The 23070-nt window shown below is 42.4% G+C and overlaps 1 protein-coding gene across 1 annotated transcript in view; it reads right to left on the reverse strand.

Moving 5' to 3' along the window:
- The window catches only part of GLI3 (GLI family zinc finger 3), a 267060-nt gene that overhangs the window by 80317 nt on the left and 163673 nt on the right, over positions 1 to 23070 (reverse strand). The window contains exons 4-6 of the mRNA XM_024732944.1: positions 8920 to 9125; positions 5069 to 5215; positions 372 to 573 (exon numbers count right to left, since the gene is read on the reverse strand). Coding sequence (XP_024588712.1) covers positions 372 to 573; positions 5069 to 5215; positions 8920 to 9125 — 555 coding nt within the window. The remainder of the gene's footprint in view (positions 1 to 371; positions 574 to 5068; positions 5216 to 8919; positions 9126 to 23070) is intronic.

Raw genomic sequence — 23070 nt, forward strand, 5'->3', positions numbered from 1 at the left:
TTCTGTCCCTGTCCTTGTAAGTGTGCCCAAATCAGGTACAAAGTTGGTTTTCCTTCTAGGGAACTATAACTAGTAAGAAGATAAAAAGATTGCCATTACTCACTGTCTCTAGGAAGGGGATTCCATTCCTGAATAACTACGATTTCTCTAAATGGGCTGCTAACTGATGTCTGCAAAATAATTCTTTTCGGCCCAATAATTGGCTCTGGAACTCATCGTAGTGAAATGTGACCTACATCTGCATGCCGGGTCCTCCCCGGTGTCCTGTTGCAATCCTTCCGTGTAGGTAGTCAGTACCGCAAACGCAAGGTGCAGGCGAGCAGTGACGTTTCATTAAAGAAACACATCATGGATTTGGGGAAAATACATACCTGATTGCACTTGCAGATAAGTGGCCGTAGGAGCCACTTGCTGAAGAGCTGCTGCGGGAATTATTGAGAATGGTGACCAAGGAGTTGGGAGACGTCCTAATCATGGTCTGAAGGTCAAAGCTATGATCGGACAGTGGTGATATGGACAGTGTACGTTTTCGGCTTGGCCTGGCTGACAGCCGGGGGCTGGGGAATCTGGTGCCTGTTGTATAAACAAAACAGAACCTGATTACCTGCGGCTGGACTCTGTACCCATTATCTGTTCTGACTACCCCGCGTGGAAGAAGTGAAGGATAAGAAGCCTGCGACCGGCGTTGACAAGTACCTCTCTCCTCCACTTGTGATCTACTGGGTACAATTGAGGAAATTAGGGAGAAATATTTATCTTCCAGGGGCTTACCTCGGGGGAGCTCTGTTTATTAATGTGCAGACAAAATGATAAATTGCTAAACAAAAGGGAGAGACTTTTTATGTGTTCTCCCTCTCATTTCCAGTGATTTATGAATCTGACAGCTGCTTAGATATGCTCATCATTAATTCACCGCCAGCGACAAAGACAGTGGTTCCCACCGTCGCACCGCACTCCACCCTCCCCACCGCAATGCACACCGTTTTAAGGCAATGAGCCGAAGGGAAAAAAATGAATTAAAGTATCCTAAGATTAAAAACATCCAGCTTAGTTATGCCCGCATTTCCCCATGATTTCTGTAGTTATCTGATCCACGGAATACTTACGGCTTTTACTGACAAAACTGATAAATACGTTATCCTAAATTAATGGTTCTCAATAATGTGACAACATCTGGAGATATTTTGGTTATCACAACTCATGGGGTGCTAGAAACATCTAGAGGCCAGGGAAGCTGCTGCACACCCGGGAATGGGCAGGGCAGCCCCCCCCACCCCGCCATGAAGAATCGTCTGGCACCCGTAGCGCCAAGATGGAGGAATGCTGCCCTAAATTCCCCATAATCTATACAGCCTAAGTCCCAAGAAACATTTAAAAGCTTGGGACGTGGTTTGTTTACAGATTTTCCAAGGTTGGGGGAGAAAAACCCTGCAAGCATTATAATAAGATAACATAAGTCAATTTTAAGCCTCTGGTTATTAGATCAATCAGTCAATCGATTAATTAATTCTCTGCATTTATAAGAGTTTTGAGACTTCAAGAAGATTCCACTGATGAAGTTCTATTCTGGAGGTTAGTAAATCACTTAAACACCTGCCAACTTAATACAATGCTCTTTACATGGAGAGTTAAAAATTAAATGTCCATTTGCCTTCAATTTGGTAGATGGTAGAGCTTTGAATTAGGGCAGAGCTATGAATGTGGCCCACAGGCCCACTCCTGCCTTTTCTAAGGTCACATTTATATTACAGAGTCATCAAACTAAAGTTTAATGACAGAATGAGAACACAATACCACTAGGTAAGAGGAAAATCAAACATGATACTTTTAAGAAATAACGGAGGGTTTCTATTTCAAAGCATGGGTACACCTGCTTACAGGAACATGGCAATTTTGGGGTCCCCGGAAAACTGAAGTAGAAGGTAAGCCTTCTTTATAGAAAAAAGTCTAGGCACTTGGTCTCCAGAAAACTCATTGGGAATATTTTCTTCACCAGAGATGGACCTTGATACAAGATAACAATCCAACATATGCTTTGAGATAATTTAATGAAGTGTAATAGATGAATATGACTCTATAGATAATATTATAGAAATGAATAGATATACTTTATAGTGAATAAAAAATAAATCATAAACTGGAACTTAGTACCATCCATGTAGATGAAACTGGAAAACCAATCTGAATGACAAATGTGGTACCTACTCAAAGCTTTCTTTCAGGCACATTGAAGACTGAATTTCTTCATTTAGAATAGTTTCATTACCAACCTGATTTAGGCCATGGTCGTACAAAAATAACAATCCCACAATGTTCACAGCTCTTAGTATTTAAACCAGCATCTTATTTTTATTATGGCATCTGCCTTACACATAAATGTCTCAGTTTTACTCACTATGAGAGGCTAATTTCATCATAAAAGTCTTTCAGTGAAGAAATGCATTCCACTTCCAAAGGATTCCAGGGACAAACCAGACTTCTGGTCAGTTTCCATATCATCCTCGAAAGTAACCATTCTCAGTGCGATTCAGTGATCCCTGGCAGAGTTAGAAGTAATAGGACGTTCCAGATAGAGGTGATTTCCTGATTTTTTAAAAAACACTAAATAGATAAGGAGGCCATCTGAGGGCTATAAAACACCAGAGGCCTATATCCCCATCACATCATCCAAGGACAGAGCCCAGGGCCTGGCTTCATCCCTTCCATGGAAGCCTCCAGGTTGCCCAGGGCCTGGATGGTCCGGCTCCTCTGCTTTTCCCTCCAAGATGGGTACTTATTTAAGTCAGTTTCCACCAGTATAAATAGTGTGGTTTTCATGAGTGTCTAGGATTTCTCTAGGATATTCCTTATAGGGATTACTTGCTCTCCTGTCTTTAAAGGTCACTAGAATCCCCAAAGGTAGAATTAGAGCCATAAAACAGACTTGTTCCTTCTAACGTGCGACACGTAAATACCCTATCCTGAAGCTGGCTGAAACCCAGGTAGGCCCACTGTTGGCACATTTAAAAGTCAAGTGCGCGTCTGAATCCAGTTTATTGCCGTTTCTGCTAATGGAAGAGTCCTGAAGAGCTGTAACAGTGGATCAGAATGACCAGCTCGATCCCAGTTTGCCTCTGGTTTTGCTACTGCAGAGCCAATGTAGGAATTTAAAGTCATTTCACTCCTCCCTTGAAAAAGTCTGCTATGATTTAAATTTAAAACATAACATTCTGGTTATGTTCCATTAAACTAAATGCTATTTCAGCTATTTTAGAGGGCAGGGATATAGTACTTTACGCACTTTCCAGCCCTTTATCATGCTCTTCCCAACCCCCTAACAACGAAGCATAGAAAGAGAAAGTTGTCAGCATTTGGGGCAGTGATTTGGGGTCATCTGTTGAAGGGGACAGCTAAACTACGAGGTGTGGATTTCAAAACTGCTGAAAGAGAAGTGGCCCAGTTCTTCACTGATCATACGGCTTCCTTCTTAAATCTAAACCCTAGCACTCTTACTGTTCCAACACAGAGCTCTCCTATCTGGCTTTCTGTTAATCGTTTTGTTTCTCTATTCTAATAAAAGATTCTGACAAAGAAAAAGGAGGTTTCTTTTTATGTGATGAATGATAGGACATCTAAATTCCTAGTTAATGACAATCAATTTACCACATACTCTGGCAAATTAAAATGCCTTTAATTAGTTTTTACAAAGTAAAAGGGTAGCTTCATCCTTTATTTAGATAAAAACTGCCATTGCCTGACTAAACACATTCTCATCAAACAGAGAAGGCAATATGGGCTGACCTTTCAAGGATTCTCTCTTATTTTAATTCTCTATTTGCAGATTTTTAAATAACTAATTTGCATAATAACACTCAACTTTTTTTTCCAATAATCCCTAATTGAAACGTGGTTATGATGACTCTGAAATGGAAACTCTCTCTTCTACAAAGTGGAAAACAAAATCCCTGCGGAAGATGTAACACATTTCTCTTACTCTGTGTGTGGTAATGAGCTCGCCATTGGAAACCCACTCAAGCTGTGTTCGTATGTAACACAGCTAAGTTAGTTCATGACAGTAAGGGGACCAAGGCTGTAGATTTTATGCCCTGTGGACCAATCATTTTCTCTCTATTCTCAATCTGAGAACTGAATTATCAACCACTAATAGAGAGTAGACCAAGGTCCACCCATTGTCACAGAAGAATCCAAACAGACCCTACATGGAAAATCACAAATTAATCACTGCTACTAGAAGAAACAAACAAAACCTCGAGCATATGTCCTACTCAAACTCATACTGTCGTCGTATTCAAAGGGTTTCGTTAGGTACACCTTGGTTGATGTTTCAGGTTCACTTCCTGGCGCCTGGCAAACGGATGTGGACTTAAAGAATCCAAATAAATAAGAACTCTTGGATGTTCTGAAAAATGATAAAATCATAGGCTCTTGTTTCCATGTCTAGAGAAGTGACACAAAGGACATGTCATAAGCCTTGAGGGACCCAAAATAAAGTGATACAAAGTACAACCAATGATCCCATTTGCTTCCACTGCTAGGTAGAGGGCTAAAAGTAGCCCTTCCCGATGTGGAAATGTTTTTATTTTTCCTACGTAAAAGGTCTCAATGAGATAGAATTTTTTAATGTAAAGAAAACACGTGGAAAATAAGAAAAAAATCAATCAATGAAAAATGTAAAACCGAGTATAGGTCTCTTTTTTAGTTAATTTATAAAGCATAAAATCTATAAAACTAAGGAATGACTGGACGAAGCACATTCATCTTATCAAACACGTTCCCTTATTCTGCTACCAAGACAATCAGGGCTGACTAGGTTTTTGTGTATCTGCTAAATTACAATCGCCTGTATCTTCCAGTTCACTGATATGAAGTGAGTTAAGCGGGAGTCTCAGGACGGCCACATCTGTGGAAGCTTCCTGGGAAACCAAGGCAACCAGAGTCCCAAGTATTGGTGGTTCCTCCTCCTCTGGTTTGAAAAGTTAGGTAATCAACCCATCTTTGTATCTTCCTCTCCCTCTCATGAGTTAGCTTGGCCACGCCCAGGACTACAGAAGAGGGGCCCGCCACTTACTATCCATGGCATGAAGGTACTCCATGTGGATGGCCCCTGCACCGGCGGTGGCAGCGGAGGGGATGATGTCTGCATAGGGACTGCGTTGGCCGGCTAACAGAGCCATCTGATGGTAGTATTCCGCTGGGCTGACTCCAGCGTGGGGGGCTGGATGGAAGAGGAGACAAGAAAACATGGTTACTAGTTGAAGGAAGGCCAAAAAGAAGCTTTTCCTGAGACATCCCAAAGTCCGTTTGCCATGCAGCCCACATCAGCCATTCCTTTTACGGTTCTTTCTAGGAAAACTTCCTGAACTCAAATCGTGCTTTCACTGAAGTCTCCCAGATATCACTGATTCGAAAATAAAACGGAAGGAAAAGAATAGAAAAAACAAAATACATGATAAAACTTTCGAGGTGAGTTTGAAGAATCACCAGGAATTCCAAATGATTAAATTGTATTGGGCTGGCCAAAAGGTTCGTTCGGGTTTCAGTAAAAATAAAAGACATTCTTCATTTTCACCGAGAACTTTACTGAACAACGTATTCATTAACCAAATGAACTTTTTGGCCAACCCAAAATATGTGTGTATGTATCTGTACACTCATTCCCCTATTTTGCTCCCTCAAATAGAAGTGTCTTGGGAAGATCCCACATGCCGCGGAGCAACTAAGCCCGTGCACCACAACTACTGAGCCTGCGCTCTAGAGCCCGTGAGCCACAACTACCGAGCCCGTGTGCCACGACTACTGAAGCCCACGCGCCTAGAGCCCGTGCTCCGCAACAGGAGAAGCCACTGCAATGAGAAGCCCGCGCACTGCAACGAAGAGTAGCCCCTGCTCGCTGCAACTAGAGAAAGCCTGCACACAGCAATGAAGACCCAACACAGCCAAAAATAAATAAATAAATAAATAATCTTAAAGAAAAAAGTGTCATATCAAACTGTATCGCAACAGGAGAAGCCACTGCAATGAGAAGCCCGCGCACTGCAACGAAGAGTAGCCCCTGCTCGCCGCAACTAGAGAAAGCCCGCACACAGCAATGAAGACCCAACACAGCCAAAAATAAATTAAATAAATAAATAATCTTAAAGAAAAAAGTGTCATATCAAACTGTATGTGCACAGTTATTTTTCCACATTTCTTACAGTCGTAAACAACTTAGATAACCATGACGTCCTTCACGACATACTTAACATACATCCCTAAGTCTTCTGGCAGGAGGGTCTGAGTCAGCTCTCAGGAACTGGAGGACCCTGGGTCACAAGTGGAAAAGGCAGCACAGCTGGCTTTAATAACACATGACGGTGGCAAGCTGCAATTTTGTGTTCCATAATTTTAAAGCTCTTTTTTTTCCTCTTTTTTTCATTACAAAATCAAAAAGAAATACACCTATCAATCTGGAGCAATTTACTGGCAAGCGTCAGCTCTATAGCAGTGGGATAATGATCGGTTTCTGCATGCCAATTTATGTGCCAAAGCTGCAGGACGCTGTAGCAGTTCTGAGGGTGGTCTCCAAATACACTAAGATGTGGATGCAAATCCCAGCTCCACCTCTTACAGCTTCACAGGAAGTTGCTGGGAGCAGTGAAGGCAATGGTGCATGGAAAGTGCTTAGCACATAGCATTCGATCAATAAAAGCTAATTTTATCATTATGATGTAGAAACACTAGCATTCTAGTGATAGGTCTGTGTAGGCTTTACATTTGTGTCCATGTACTTTTTAATTTTTTTACTGAAGTAGAGTTGATTTGCAATGTTGTGTTAGTTTCAGGTGTACGGCAAAGTGATTCAGTTATACACACACACATATATATTCTTTTTCATATTCTTTTCCATTATAAGTATTACAAGATATTGAATATAGTTCCTTGTGCTATACAGTAGGTCCTTGTTTATTTTATTATAGTAGTGTGAATCTGTTAATCCCAAACTCCTAATTTATCCCTCCCACCCCCTCTCCAAACCATATGTTTGTTTTCTATGTCCGTGAGTCTATTTCTGTCTTGTAAATAAGTTCATTTGTGTCATTTTTTTTTAGAGTCTACATATAAGCGATATCATATGATATTTGTCTTTCTCTTTCTGACTTACTTCACTTAGTATGATCATCTCTAGGTCCATCCATGTTGCTGCAAGTGGCATTACTTCATTCTTTTTTATATGTGTCCACATACTTCTCATACATCGTAAAGACAGAGAGATATATACAAAAATCACAGACCCCAAGAGACAAATGTTAGTGACCTGACTTGGGTATTAATTGGACTCCTGAGAGGCAGGACAACGAACCAAAGAACATTTTAGTCATATTCATCATCAGATACTACGGAAAGCAGATGACAAGATGTTTTAACTAGAGGTACCAACTTCAGTGGCCCCACTAAATGTCCAGAAGCCGGGCAACATTCCAAGCCCATCGTCAGCTGACCTCTCGACCCCTCTCTCCCTCTGTTCTTATTAGTCACTTCCATGAACCCCCAAGTATTCCATGGAGGTGACTTTCCATTTTTCCCACTAGAAAACCAAATCCAAAGCAGAACGAACTCCAATCTCACTCTTTTACAGTTCTCTTTTTGAAGTGTGAATCTTGTCAAAATGGCAAAACTTCTTCATTAGGGACATTGCAAGTATATTCCCTGCATTGAATCAGAGGGAGAAAAGTAAGCCAGCAGCTATTGCTGGAGCACAGCTTCTTGTATGAATGAGTGGATATTTACTGAAACACCTCAGGAAGCTTCCATCTACTATCCCCACCACGCACGGCCAGCCTCGGGGAGCGTCTGAGTGGAGAATGTGGACCGTGCTGCTGGGTGAGACGGACTGCTTCGCGTGTCTCTGTGCCCCAACACAAGCATCAGAGATTTGCGGTTTGCTGCAGAGAGCTCATAATCCTCTACCTGTCATCAATACAGCTTACGCCATCCTGGACCTTAACTCAGACGCTAGCAATTGTGGGCAAATGAGTTTGTATATGTGTGCGTGAGATGGGAAATGCTCTTCCTGAACCAAAGGAGCATTTTATCATTGGGTACTTGTGTAAGGCACCGGTCCAATTTAAAAGAGTCAGGTGACAAGTAATTGGGAGGCCAACAGAACAACAGGAATTTGGTGCTTTGGAGCTTAAGATGAACATCAAGTATAAGAGAATTAAAGTCAAAGTTTGTTTCTTGTCCTACCGCATCCCTCTTGCAGTGTTCATTTGGTCAAGGACAGAGGGCACATACAACAGAGCCGGCCCATCACGTTCGCTACGACCTTGCAGCTCAGAGCGTGGTCCCTAGACCAGCAGCACTGACATCACCTGGGAGCTTCTCAGAAGTGCAGAACCTCAGGCCACACCTGGACCCACCCCAAAGAGAACAGTATTTTATCACCATCCCCAGGTGATACCTATGTGCACCAGAGTTTGCAAAGTGTGGCTCCAGTGGACACATCTGTATACACGTGTCCTTCAGACATGCAGCACAGGAAAGCGTTCATCAGAAGGTGAGCAAAATGTGCTGGTTACACATGCACAATGTGGGAATGGCAACAGGGCCAGTCTAAATATACGTGAAGCCATAGAACACAGCAGTGAATGAGCGCAAGGATTTGGGCATCAGCGCATTCTGGCTCTGAGTACCACCTCTGCCACTTACTAGCCAGTCAACCAGGTTTCAAGTTACTTGGACCCTCTGCCCTTATCCTCACCTGAAAATGGACATAATATCCCACCCTCATGGAGGTGTCATGAGGCTGAAATGAAAGCACGTAATCACATCACTTAGCACAGCGCCCGGCACACGGGACTCAAGAAGCACCAGTTACTCTGTGCCCCGTTCCAGAAGAGGCATGATGTACGGAAGCAGACAGGCTGGTCTGAGACTCACCATCTGTGGGGCTCAGCCCGCGGGCGGCCGAAATCATGGAGAGGGACGGGCTGCTGTGTAGGGACCGGATGTAGTCCATGTAGGGGTTGATGTAGGGATGCGGAGGGCTGAAGGGGGACTCAGAAGCTGCAGCGGGATTCCGATGCGGGGAGATCCTGATGAAGGGCAGGTCGGAATACGTGGGGCTACTAGATAAGGCAGAAGGCCTAGGTAAAAAGAAAAGCAGACACAAGAGGTATACGCATGAGACCAAGAGCTCCGTAGGCAGAGGCTGTCTGTGAAAGAAAATAAGTAAAATTTTATGTGAACTCAAGGCGTCTTGGGGGAAAGAAGATCAGGCATATACATTTCCAGCACTAGGACCTTAAGATAACGGTGACATCGTGTAGGTAGAATGCTACTCGGGCAAAGAAAACGGACCTCTGAGAAGTTTCCTGGCACTCAGAATATAGGAGAATAAAGCCCTTTGGTTTTCCTCATGAGAAGAAATTCTAAACAGGCATCTGAGCTTATAGTAGTAGCTGCGATTCTATTTTCCATTTGACCTGAATGTTAATTTTACCATTGAACGTGTCTCTCACCATCATGGTACTGCATTAAAAGAAAAAAAAAAAAAAGAAAGTAAAGAAAGAAAAAGAAAGAAAGGAAGGAGGGAGGGAGGAAGGAAGGAAGCTAGGAAGGGAGGGATGGAGAGAGAAAGAAAGGAAGGAAGATTCTTCCGGTCTGGGAGTCTGTGCATGCACGTGGCAGAGATGCCTACAAATGAGAAAAGAGACTAATTGCAAAAGTCTGTAAGAAACATGAAATTGACACTCTGTACATAGGTGCTCCAGCTTGAGTGTTCTGGGTCTTGAGGTTGTGAGCAAACCCAGTTTCACAGATATGGGTTTCCCTGTTTTGAAGGCAGCCCCCCTGCTCCGTGAGCAGCAGCCCTGGGAGGCAGCTTCCTCTCATAGCCGTTCTGCATGTGGCTGGCTTCCTGATCAGCCGCGTTCAGTGAACAATCCGTAATGAAGCGCTCCTGGGGTTAGAAAGTTGGAAAAGGTCAGGGTTTTGATCAAGCTCATGCCGTAGTTATAATGAGCAAAGGTAGAATGTGAGCTTCTGGCTGCTGAAAATAAATGCTAAGGCATACCTTGCTGCCACCATACCTCATCCACTCCAGGGAATTCCCTTCCCAGAGCCACCCCAGGGACAGGCATTTCCAGAACGGCCAGTCTGTGGAACCCCCCCCTCGCCGCCCTGTTCCTCCTCTAATAGAAAACGTTTTGTGTGGATAATCCAGTGAACTGGCTCTGACGGGCTGAACACTTGTACTTTCCCTTTTTTCATTCACAGAGAATATGGCCATAAAAAGGCGAGACCGTGATAGAGAGGGATGTTCTGAGAACTGCAAACTCCTCTTGTGGCGCTGGCTTCAGGAGTGAAAGGAAAGGGAGGAGAAACACATTTTCTCATCCCGCCTCCCAAGCAAAGGCACATGCAGCCTGCAGCTGCAGCTGGGCTCTGGCCCCCAGCCCCGTCAGAACAGAGTCCTGGGAGAAGCCAGCTCCTCGAAGGGCACTGAGTTAAATGAACCCAAAGCTCAGATCATGGATCTTCTCAGTAGAAAATCAAAGAGGTTAAAACACACGGGAGGGAGAGGATTTTCTTACTTGTTCCTTCTTACTCTTTTTTTTCGTTTTGAACTTAAAAAAAAAAAAAAAGAGGCTTTTTATTTGTTCTTCAGATGTCACTTTGGGTGAAATAAAATAAAAATCCAGAGTTTTCTAAATTTACATGTTGGCGGAGTGAGAAGTCACCACCTGAAAATAGCTATTTCTTTTCCAAACAACTTGAGGCTTTCCATACCCACTCAAAAATCAGTAAAAATTCCTTGTTCTTAAATAGAAATTGGCAAGACCTATGAGTCTATCCTATTTTAGCTCTTTACTACAAAATAAGTTAGCTCTGTGTCACTGGTTAAATCTGACGCTCCATTTAGACCTGTCACTACCTTAGAGCACACCAGACGCTCGAATTCATTCATTCATTTTCTACCACAAAGGAAAATCAATCCTCCCAATCCGATTCGCAAGTGATTATTATCAAGTAACAGGCTCATTTGTAGATTTGTGATGAGAGACAGGTGCCGCAGAAATATAAAAAAGCAGACATTTCAAGACATCCATGAGATGATACCTCCTAGACGAGCTTTTCTTAGGATCCACAAGAAACTCGGTCTGAACACTATGAACTAAAAATCAGTGAAGCAATGACATTGCTAATTGGTTTCTTCGTTAGGCAAAAAATTGGAACCTGTAATTTGTCTCAAGTTCTAGAATTGAGCATGGTAGTAAGAATATTCCCAGAAGCCTCGATTCCATTGAAGAATCATGGATGGAAAAAAATCGGCACTTAGAACAGCATGAAGATTATAGATATCGGGCTGGGGTGCTCACCAGTCCCAAAGAAGCAGGGAAGCCAGGAGACGGCTGATGCTTTTCTCTCCTCACAGATCTGTGGAAGCCTGATGTCTGCCTCCCCCCTTTCACTTTCATTTGACCTGCTCTCACAGGAAGACTGAGGGTAACTAGTCGATGAGTAAGGAATCAAGATCTGGACACATCTTCCCCAGCAGGAACGCCCAGGCTCCATCCTCCCTTCCACACCCCTCAGGAGCAACAGCAGAGAAGAGGGTTGGTCCCTCCAGGATTTGGAGACGAAGTCAGGAAACTCCACGCACTCTGGTGAATGTCGTACCCATGCCTGTCCCTCCCCTCTGGAGATGATGCTGGGAAGGTATGGAGTCAGCTATTTCTCAACGAGACGGTGGGACATGCTTTCAGACAGGAATGCAACTAAGAAAGCTGCAAATGGAAACAACCTAAGTGTCCATCATTGGATGAATGGATAAAGGAGATGTGGCATTATATACAATGGAATATTACTCAGCCATAAAAAGGAACAAAACTGAGCTATTTGTGATGAGGTGGATAGACACAGAGTCTGTCATGCAGAGTGAAGTAAGTCAGAAAGAGAAAGACAAATACCGTATGCTAACACATATATATGGAATTTAAGAAAAATGTCACGAAGAACCTAGGGGTAAGATGGCAATAAAGACACAGAACCACTGGAGAACGGACTTGAGGATATGGGGAGGGGGAAGGGTAAGCTGTGACAAAGCGAGAGAGAGGCATGGACATATATACACTACCAAACGTAAGGTAGATAGCTAGTGGGAAGCAGCCACATAGCACAGGGAGATCAGCTCGGTGCTTTGTGACCACCTGGAGGGGTGGGATAGGGAGGGGGGGACGGAGGGAGGCCCAAGAGGGAAGAGATATGGGAACATATGTATAACTGATTCACTTTGTTACACAGCAGAAACTGACACAGCATTGTAAAGCAATTATACTCCAATTCAAAAAAAAAAAGCTGCAAGATATCAACTGCCCTAAAGAAAAGAACCATCTAGTAGTCAAAGGCCAGCCATCCCCAGGATACAACAGGAAAATGTCTAACGAGGGTCATTCAGGGAAGGGTCATCAGGAATTCTGGGGACAGTTGAGTCAGACCATCAGAGCAGTGGTACGATGGGAGGGCTCAGGGCTGAAGGGGAACCGACGTGGATGGGACAGCAGCTGTGTGACCTTGGCCGTGATACTCACCCCCTTCTTGTCCTAAATAGTCCAATGGGGAGGATACCTACCTCTTGGGGGTCTTGGCAAGTGAATATAACTAAAGCCTCATGTACTGAGCCTAGTATCTAATAAATGCTGAATACGTGCATACAACTTATTTCACAAACTATACTAATATATTCCACTCCTAATATATACACATATACAACAGAGACAAATGTATATATGGACATATATACTCATACATACACATAAACACACACATGCATATGAGGGATGGCAAATATAGCATACTATGTGGTTTTCAAACACTGAAATATTGGAACCCTTTTTTCAAAGCATATCGTATGGTGGAAACACACCTGTCTGCTTTGTTCCCCAACCTGTCAGTATCCCGGGAGCATCTCCTCGGGGTTCCCAGGACCTCCACTCAAAATCGTAAAACCACACAAGGTGGTTAAGAACATGAACTCAGTTATCATTAAATGCAAGAGCTCTGAAGGAACTGGACTTGAACTCAGGCTCACCCTTGACTCTGTCACTGAGGCGTGTTTCCTTATACACAACATGGAACAATGACACTTCTCTGCCAGGGCTGCTGTCACCACCGGCAAAGGGCACTCAGTAAATGGTGGTGGCCGCTGATGTTCTTGGTGGTTTTAAGAACCATCCATCAACTTTTTTGTGTGTCACCTGTTTTCAGTTCAGCAAACAAATGTCCAAATAGCAAGACTTTTGGAGACTGGTGTTCTCATTTCCTTGCTGTTCAATTTCTCACTGAAAGTTGATGACTTATTCTTTCTGTCTCCAAATCAGGCTCTTGTGAGTTGGGCTAGCATGACCCTCCTCTAGCACTGAAGACTGACAAAAATGGCTTTCTAAGTCATCAAAGCTGAGCACCTAGCCTTGAACTACAATGGCCGTGGCAGCCACCTGACATGGATGTAAACATACATAAACTACAATTTTTCAATGAAGCTGCTTTTAACCTTACCTAACAGAGTCATTTCCAAATTCTTGGCATCTAGATCATTTGTCATTTATTTTGCTTTTAACTGTAAAGCAAATCTGAAAGGGAAGACTTTATATTTAATAGGCAGATGTGTATTCACCGCTGGAAGAAAGAGCCATTCAAGTTGACGGCCAGAGGGGTGAATTCTATTGAAGAAAGAAGAGGTGGGAAATGTCAGGAAGGCAGTCACCAAGTTTTCCACATAAATGACATATATCATTTCAAAAACTATCCTAAAGTTGACCTGGTAAATATTTGTCAAGCTTGCTAAACATCTTCATTTGTGGATTACAGGCGCACGAGGAAAAAAAATTATAGGTGTCACTTTCTCGGTTTATATTTTAGTAGATACACACAGAAATTGAATTGAAGATTACTGTTGGCCTCTCATGACTCTCTCTGCCTTTGTAGCTTTCAGTTCTCTCTTTTCTGGGGCTATACGTGGCTCCGTGGTTGGAAGACAAACACAAACCATGGAGGAAAAAAAACAAACAACAAACAAACATTCCGGGAAGAACACTGAAATTTAGAACTGCTCCAAGAACAGGGATCCCACACTGTTTATGTTGTAGCCAAAGAGTATAGAAATAGGCCTGTGACCCCCTCAAGCTAAATCATAAAACTGCTGTCTAGGAAAAAGATGTGCAAGCTGTAGAGGGTTGTCTGGGTGGCCAGAGCATCACCGAGGGGAGGAGCTATGGTTCCATGACCTCTGCATCTTGGCTCATGCATTTAAGACCCCGGCCTGCCCACCCAGGGATAACGTCCCCTATACTGCTTCCACCTCTCTGTCTTCCCAAGGCCATGAAGACCCAAGGTGTGGCTGCCATTTTGTTTCCATATCGCCCAATGGATAAATGAAGTATAGCTTCAGACAAGAAAGCAGGTGGGGATTATTTTTATGTTCTCCCCAAAGACAATAAAGAAATATAAAGTTTGTGTTTGTTTGTGGAAATAATTTAACTTTGGATTAATCCTTTTATAAGGTCATGAAAATAGATTACAATGAAAAGAGTAGAGGATTCTTATTAGAGCCTTTTAAACATTATACTATGATAAACTTAAAAACAAAAAAAACATGTACTGCAGAGAATAACTGGACTTCTTAGTTAAAATGAAATATCATTATATAATCTAATTTGTTACTGCCTTTTCATCTATCTTATTGGGTTACTAAAATGCCAAGATTAAAATCACAGTATTCCATCATTTGCATTACCCATTATGAGAGCATTAAACAAGGTTTATAGGCTGGATCATTACAATTCGCTTTCATGTTGCTTGGAACACTGGAAATGTACACATACCCCTTGCATTCTGCAGTACGCATGAGAGCTTCGACTACCAGAAGACTGAGATGCTGGGGTTTTTTTTTCTACATAAGTTAATTTTTGTTTAATTTTGTTCTTTCCATAATAAGTACACACTCTTCATATTCAAGTAGTGGCTTAACAGACAACAAAGGGGAGCTACCCCTTATAATGTATTTTTAATCAACTAATTAATTACTCAATAAGCACAGTTCTAATAAACCAAATTTGTAATAAAACATGTCGCTTTCCATACAGCGACAGAAACAGATAACGAAAATGTCCGCGGCTCATACGCTAGACATCGTTGGAAATCTGCATAGTCCTGAACTTGGTCTTTTTCTCTATTCAAGGTGAGTTTTCGGATAACTGCTGCCCCAGAGTCATCACGCGCCCCTGCAACGTACACATGCGTGTGCTGGTTATTTCCCACTTTGCCAGCCTTCACCCCAGAACCTCTGCATGCCCCGAAGGCTGCACTCTGTGGTCTGAATCAGCAGGCTCCCTTTCCCTCGGGATTCCACTATGCAGATGCACCGGCAGGAACTGGTGGCAGAGGGGAGACAAGTCAGGGTATGAACTCCCCTCACTTCCTTCCACTAGTTACAGTTCTGCTGGTGGCATTCTTCCCCGCAAGGGCCCCGCTCCCCAAGTGCGACCCTTCTTCCTTGGCTCTAGCCCTCACTGCCCTTGTCCTCTGCCTGCACCTTCAGGCTAGGGCTGGTAACCTCCTCAAACTTTTCCTAGTCCTGGAGGCTCTACTATCACTTTCCGAGCCCTTAACCTTGTCCACACCTCTGGAAATATCTGCTCCATGGAACTGCCAGGGAAACTGCTAGCTGATAAGATGGTTCAGTTTCAAATCTCATTTTCATCTTCTCTGCAGGTAAAGAGTATTTCCCATGAATTTTTAACTGACCTAGGCCTTTTACAAATTTACCATATTGGATTTCAATTTTGAAAAGCTACATGTATAACCACACAGATGAATATTTCAATGAGATGTTCATTTGATATACATTTAATTGAAAATACATTTACTAAGAATCCATTATGATTTTAGCACTTTGGGGGATTTCAAGAAACATAATATATGGTCATTTGGTCCCTGCTCTCAAAGAGTTTATAGTCAAATGGGGGGAGGCGAAGGCACACACACATAAAGTGTATATAGAACAAGTCTTATCTGATGGGTCAAAATGCATCAACAGGAGCCTTCCAGGATGCAGTCTGGTTACGTAAAATATGCAACATGAACTGTGCTGCCAAGAGTAGATAAGATTTGGATAGAAGTAGCCACTGAAGGTGAAGGGACATCACTTAATGTACACGTTAATGCTAAGAGGCTGAATATTTTCTTAGAGGGAGAATTCAAGGGCTATGGTTGATTTCTTTAACAAAAAAAAAAAAAGAGAGAGAGAGAGAGAAAGGGAGAGAAATATTTGTTTTAATGGGGAAACATCATTTCAAGGGATTTGAGAATGACCTTCTTATTTTTTTTATTTTTTGCAGTACACGGGCCTCTCACTGTTGTGGCCTCTTCCGTTGTGGAGCACAGGTTCCGGATGCACAGGCTCAGCGGCCATGGCTCACGGGCCCAGCCGCTCCGTGGCATGTGGGATCTTCCCGGACCAGGGCACGAACCCGTGTCCCCTGCATCGGCAGGCGGATTCTCAACACTGCGCCACCAGGGAAGCCCAAGAGCTGTACTATTTAATGTTTAATAAGAAAATATACATAAAGCATTTAGCCGGGGACCTGTTACGTGGTAAGTTCTCAGTAAATGTTGGCCCCTATGACCAACACGCTCATTCCTACTGCTGCTGTTGCTACTAGAGCTCTGGGTGGTCAAGGCTAAAGCCACGCTGCTTTCATTGCATCCTTGTGCATTCCTTTCCTCAGTTCTGGAGCCGGCCTGGTGTCAGCTAGGAGGGTCCCCCCGATCCTCTTTGGACAAAGCAAAGAGATTAGTGACTTCACCTGACCATAGTACAATGGATGGGATTTTTTTTTCCCCCGAAAGTAAATTCAAGGGCATGATTATTCTGTAACTTCACTGCCATGAAAAAAGAAAATGAGGTGGTGCGGGGACGAAAATTTCAAAGTCTGATTTCTCTGACATTCCTGCCAATTTTCCACTGATTCTAATAGATTGGAATTGTTTGGAATTTGATGAATTACCAATACCCCCCCCCCCAAACAGCAGGCAAAATGGCAAACTCATGTCCTTTTCCAAGAAGAAAACACACTTCAAAACAGAAAGATGTTGAAACACAACAGCGTGGAGTGACCAAGGACTGAGTCTCATGAAATTACAGCATCTAGAAAATCTCTGGGTCCTATGGCGTTTGTTCCTCAGTGTTACATTTTCTTTCTTCTCTTTCTTCCCTTTCTTTTCTTTTTACTTTCTTTCTTTTCTTTCTTTCTTTCCTTCTTTCCTCCTTTCCTTCTTTCTTTCTTTCTTTCTTTCAGGTGTTAACGTTTTCTGAAAATGTAGAATTCTATCAACTATGACACCCTCTGGTAGAATTTGAGCCACAATACCCGCCAGGTATAAGGAAAAAGGACAGTAAAGTAGTACACAAGATTCAATTAGAACTGCTGATTTAATTAACTAAACAAACAAGCCTGTGCTTGTATCATTTACCTGGAAATTTCCACCATTTAACGTCAACAGATACTTAAAACATCTCAAGAGCCCCAAGCCAGGATTTAAGTGTGAAGCCTCCCAGCTGGAGGCTTCAGATACTGAGTGGACATAATTAATTAGAAACAGGAAGTTAGGTTCCACAGTTTAATCCTTGCTTCATGTTGAGTCCTCTTATAGATGGTATGGAGGACATTTATAACAAAGACAGGTGCATCTGGAACGCTGACCCAAGGAGAGATGAGGCTGCTGTTTTAACTGACTTTTGTAAGCATTACTTCAAGAACCGGCTCAAATAACTCCTTTATCAACAGCCGTCTGGCACGTTGAGCTCAGGTGTGTCTTCCAGGACAGGAGCTGGTGTGGACTTTTTCTCTGGGACCATCATCATCACAGTCCTTGTAATTATTACGATGACTGTTAACTACAGACTAGAGTGTTTACTGGGTTGTCTCTTATCATCCTTGGCAAGATGCCTCTGACTCACACTTTCCCTCAGGCTTTAAATCACCCCTATTTTAAGTGAAGACAGAGATGTCCATCAAGGAACTATTATTATCTAAATAGCTCTCCTCCAGAAGAAGATCCCCCAGGTTTGCTAGGGGCCTCTGGCTTAGTAAAGGTGAAAATAAGAGGCCCTTTTAAAGTGCCATGCTCTTTAGATTTAACTGGAATTAGATCTTGTGAGACTCTACTTCATGTTGATCAAGACTATATACCAGACACATTTCTTGATATTCTAGACTTTTAACCCTTCTTGAAATGGAACAGGACCCTGTGGTCCTTGCTCCGCCCCCCAACCCATGTCCTCTGCCTGCCTTTTGTCTGTGGAAAACTTTAGCCAAAAAATAAGTTTAATCAGAGAAGTGAGAAAATGGAGAAACAAAGGAAAGCAGTCAAAGGAGACCAAATAATAATAATTTAGTCGTTAAGCGTAGTCAAGGACTTTTAGTTCCTTCTCAAGGGCTATAAAATAAAGCAAACTTTCCTTTCCACCAACCTTGCCTCTTTATTGGCTTTTGAGCGGTGAGCAGCCAGACCCCACTTTCAGTTACACACTGAGGGTGTCAAACTCTTCCAAAATAAGTTAAATATGAAAGGTGTATATCTAATGATCTAATGTCCTGGGGGAACAATTTGTCTATATCATTCCATAGGAAAGAAGCATTAAGCTCTACATAAGGACACAGCAATGTCCTAGGGTTCTTGTCATCCCGGCTCCTAGGGTTCTTGTCATCCCGGCTTCGGAGAACTTTGCTCCAGGCAAAGGGAATGACATCATGAGAGGCTGAAGATCCGTCTGGCCACTGGGAAAGGAAGCACACAGCCTCTTACTGCACTCTGTTCTTCCCCATGAAAGCAAGTCTTCTGACACCACAAGTAAGGATGGATTGAACTTACTGGGAATATCTATATGACGTGTGGAAATCACCTGTTCAGATTACCCTCAGAGAACCTGCATGGGACCACAGCCTTTCTAAAGCCCACTCTTTGGGCTTTACTTTTCTCATCTGTAAAATGTGAGGATCTGGATGAGATGATCTCCACTCCACCCACCAGGGTTACAGTATCTTTTGGTCCTAAAATCCAATGTTTTCTATGATTCAAACCATTTGTTTCCGTCTGCCTTTGAGCAGTTTTGACAATTCATGTTACCAAGTCTGTAACTTGAATAAAGGGTAGTTTGAACATTCAGTGACACTTCACTTGAGTCTCATTTTCCTTCTTTGCTCCCTCTTTTTCATTTTTTAAAAAAAATTTTATTGAAACATAGTTGATTTACAATGTTGCGTTAGTTTCAGGTGTACAGCTGAGTCAGTTATATATATATTCTTTTTCACATTCTTTTCCATTATAGGTTATTATAAGATATTGAGTATAGTTCCCTGTGCTATATATGGTAGGTCCTTGTTAGTTATTTATGTTATATATAGTAGTGTGTATATGTTAAGCCCAAACTCCTAATTTATCCCTCCCCCTGCTCCCCTTTGGTCACCATAAGTTTGTTTCTATGTCTTTTGCTCCCTCTTTTTTTTTTCCGCATTCTATTTTTTATTTTTTTAACATCTTTATTGGAGTAGAATTGCTTTACAATGGTGTGTTAGTTGCTGCTGTATAACAAAGTGAATCAGCTATATGCATACATACATCCCCATATCTCCTCCCTCTTGCGTCTCCCTCTTTTGAATGGCATTGCCATCATCACTGCGACTGATGTCCCCCTGCCCCTGGCCACTCTGGTCTTCAACTTTCATATTTCTCCCTGGAGAAATGAAAGCGTCTGGCTTTATGTTGATTGGATTCGGATGATGATGGATGAGCAGAAACCGCGACCATGGAGCCATGCAAACGGTTCGGTACTGAGCCTCAGCTTAAACCCTAAAGGAGCTTTTACCAGTGAGTTCATGGCTATTAGATGTTTTTATATTAACAGCACTTTTCCCATCCAGGTTTGTGCATTTTATCTTTATTCTTTCATATCCTGAAATTGCTTGGATAACAGAGAGGGTTTATATATTATACACACACACAGACACACACACACATTTCTAAGAGCAGCCTGAACTTTTAGGGGAAATTGAAGAGGCTTTGTGTCAAGTACAGCTAAATCCAGCCTTTCCATATCAAACCTCTGCTAGAAAATTACTGTGCAGGTGATAAGGCAGAAAGATATAATAAAAAGTGACTCTACTCAATTGACACTGCAATATTGGTATGACTGAATATTTCTCATTCAGGTGCCTGATAAAATCGCTAAACTGTATTGCAGATAAATAAAGGAGGCTTCTGTCAAGAATAAACACCATTAATCATGAAGTCTTACCCTCTGAGAGCCTGTGCTTTGCATCCGCACAAATACACCAGCACAACCAGCAGGCAACATACACTTCCCTGCTTTACACCCTTTCAGGCTGAAGTTGGCCTCCTTTTTCATTTCGTATGATTCAGGCAGCAGGAGCATTTTGAAAACACTCTCTTTACATTTTAACTTTACAGTCTGCAACTGGGTCCTTTATCACAACATGGAGGAAAAATCAGCTGGGTTCTTGGGGGAAAAACATCCTCGACGATGAAATAATTTTTTTGTTGATTACAAACCTACACAGTCAATATATATATGATCTATACCGTATTTCATCAAAGCTAAGATGCTATTGATCTAAAGACCCAGCATTATTTTAGGAAACACTCAGAAGGATAGTTCTTCCTCATCACCTTCCATTTTTACTTTATACTTATGAAAAGAGCTCTTTCAGGCTTATTCGGACAGAGGCTTTGTCATATATCACGGTAGTACTTGCACAAAAAGGAAAATCTAAGGCAAAGTAATTTTATTGAGATACCTGTTGCTGTACACCTGAAACCAACAAAATTAAACTAAATTAAATTTAAAAAAAGAGATACTTGAAACTTCCTCATGACTGCCACTTCCCAGTAGCAATCGTAAAACACAACAGACTGTAAGATACATTCCAATTTCAGAGATGTTAAAAGGTGCAGAAAAGATGAACTTAGAATAGATGGCTTAAATATGGTAATAGACATGTATTCGGTCATTCTGCCATTTGTCAAACACTTATGACGTGCCAGAGGCTGTGTTATGTGCTATCTATTTGCTCCTTCATTGAATACTTGATTCACATGGGACTGAATAATTCAACTGGGCTTGGACAGAGTAGGTAATCTGATAGTAAATACCCAAGCTGGATTCAAATCAAGTCTATAATTTTAATCACAAAGGAAAATTACTCCAAGACAAATACAAGTATGTGCATCCATGCTTAAATGCACTTATATTTTAGCATTATTGAGGCTTTTAAACAACCAGGACAGTAGGATTTTCCAGTGACCTTTTCACTCCAAAGGGAATTGATTTGAACATTCACAGATTTACGGGGCACACAAGGCGCCCAGGGGCCCTGTGTGCTGGTGGCCCAGGGATGTGTAAGGCATCACTAGAGAGTGTGAGGAAAAAAGCAGGAGGTACAACCAGAGTTTGTGCAAGACTCTCCCAGCAGATCTTCACAGGAGGAAAGAGGGTAGGAGAAAAAACTGGCACGTGGGCATGTACGTATCAGGGCCAGGATGTTTTCATAGATTCCTCTTCTAAGGAAAAAAACCATGAACAAACCTAAACTTTCCATAACCGTGGGATGTTAGAAGGCATCTGAAAGATCATTTAATCCAATGGTTTTACTTCACAGATGAAAACAAGGAGACCCAGAGAGGTCAGGGCCCGTGTTCAAGGACCCAGTGCATCTGTGGCAGAGCCGGGATGGAAATGAGTGAGGCCCACATTTATTGTGAAAACAGCTTATACAGAGACTCATCCGAAGCCAATCGAGTTAGGTTGGAATCGAGTTAGGTTGGAATTTTCAGGAATTACACTTTGAAACCCGGAAAAAAAGCATTACCATGGGCTAATGTCACCAACATTCTATTGGGTGGGGAGGAGGAATGCTCAGAGGCGATTACTCAGCAAAGCTGTAATCCAGTCCTACTTGTAAGGGATGTTTAATTGTGTTACACAGGAAGTATTCCAACAGCTGTGTTTTGGCTCCCTGGGGGATCTGTTTTCAGAGCCCACTCCAAGGAGGAAGGGCCTCTTGTAGCCAAAAGAGGTTTAATTCCCATCTTCCAAACAAATCCTCCCCGTGTGAAGAAGCGCCACGATCCCGCAGAGTGGATGCATGTATTTGCCGAAGAGAACACAGACTCTCACAGAAAGACTGGGCCCCGCAGCACGCAGCCATTCCAAGGGCTCGTAAATATCTGACACTAAGAGCTCAGTTCGAACCAGGACCAGCAAGAAGATAAAGGATCCCAAGAAACCAGAACCAGGCCCTGGCCACACGGCTCGGGACCTTCCCCACTTCCTTAAGGAAGAGCTTCTGTGTCTATATGGGCATTTACACTGCATATAATTTTCATCACAGATTGCGTGTTCAATCATCTCTGAAAAACTCTTTGGTCCTCCTTAGGGAAGTTTCAAGTCAAAACCACTTCCAGGCACATTGTCAACAAATGGAGGTTCCCTGTTAGGTATAGCACACCCTACCTGCGTGTCAGAGTCAAGTTTCTCACGTGTTAAAAAATGGTTAAAAACAGGTGAACAGACTCCTTAGAGAATTTTGTTCTTAAGACAGCTGAATTTTTTCTGGCGGTATCGCAATGCTTTCACGATACCTATCATGAAGGCATAATTCATTAAAGAATCAAATATTTAATCTATATTAGTAGAGGTTAAAAAAACCATAATTCATAAGTCTGTTCACTGCCCATCTCTGTCTCAGTCATAAATTGTACTTCAGAAAACATATACGCACAAGAAAATATAACGGCTATGATGAGGATATCTGCATAATTTTCATTACTGTTGTTCATTATTTCTACACAGACATGCATTTTGTACAAAATAATTATGAAATTCCAGATGTAGATTTAACTTGAATGGAGCTAGCGGGCTCCCCTCCCACCCGGCCCAGGACAATTTATGTTACTGAATTCGGCATGAGTATATGAACCTGAACTGTCGGACTAGTACCCTCCTTCCGT

The sequence above is a fragment of the Neophocaena asiaeorientalis genome, unplaced genomic scaffold (assembly GCF_003031525.2).
Source record: "Neophocaena asiaeorientalis asiaeorientalis breed wild unplaced genomic scaffold, Neophocaena_asiaeorientalis_V1.1 scaffold56, whole genome shotgun sequence".
Lineage (NCBI taxonomy): Eukaryota > Metazoa > Chordata > Mammalia > Artiodactyla > Phocoenidae > Neophocaena > Neophocaena asiaeorientalis.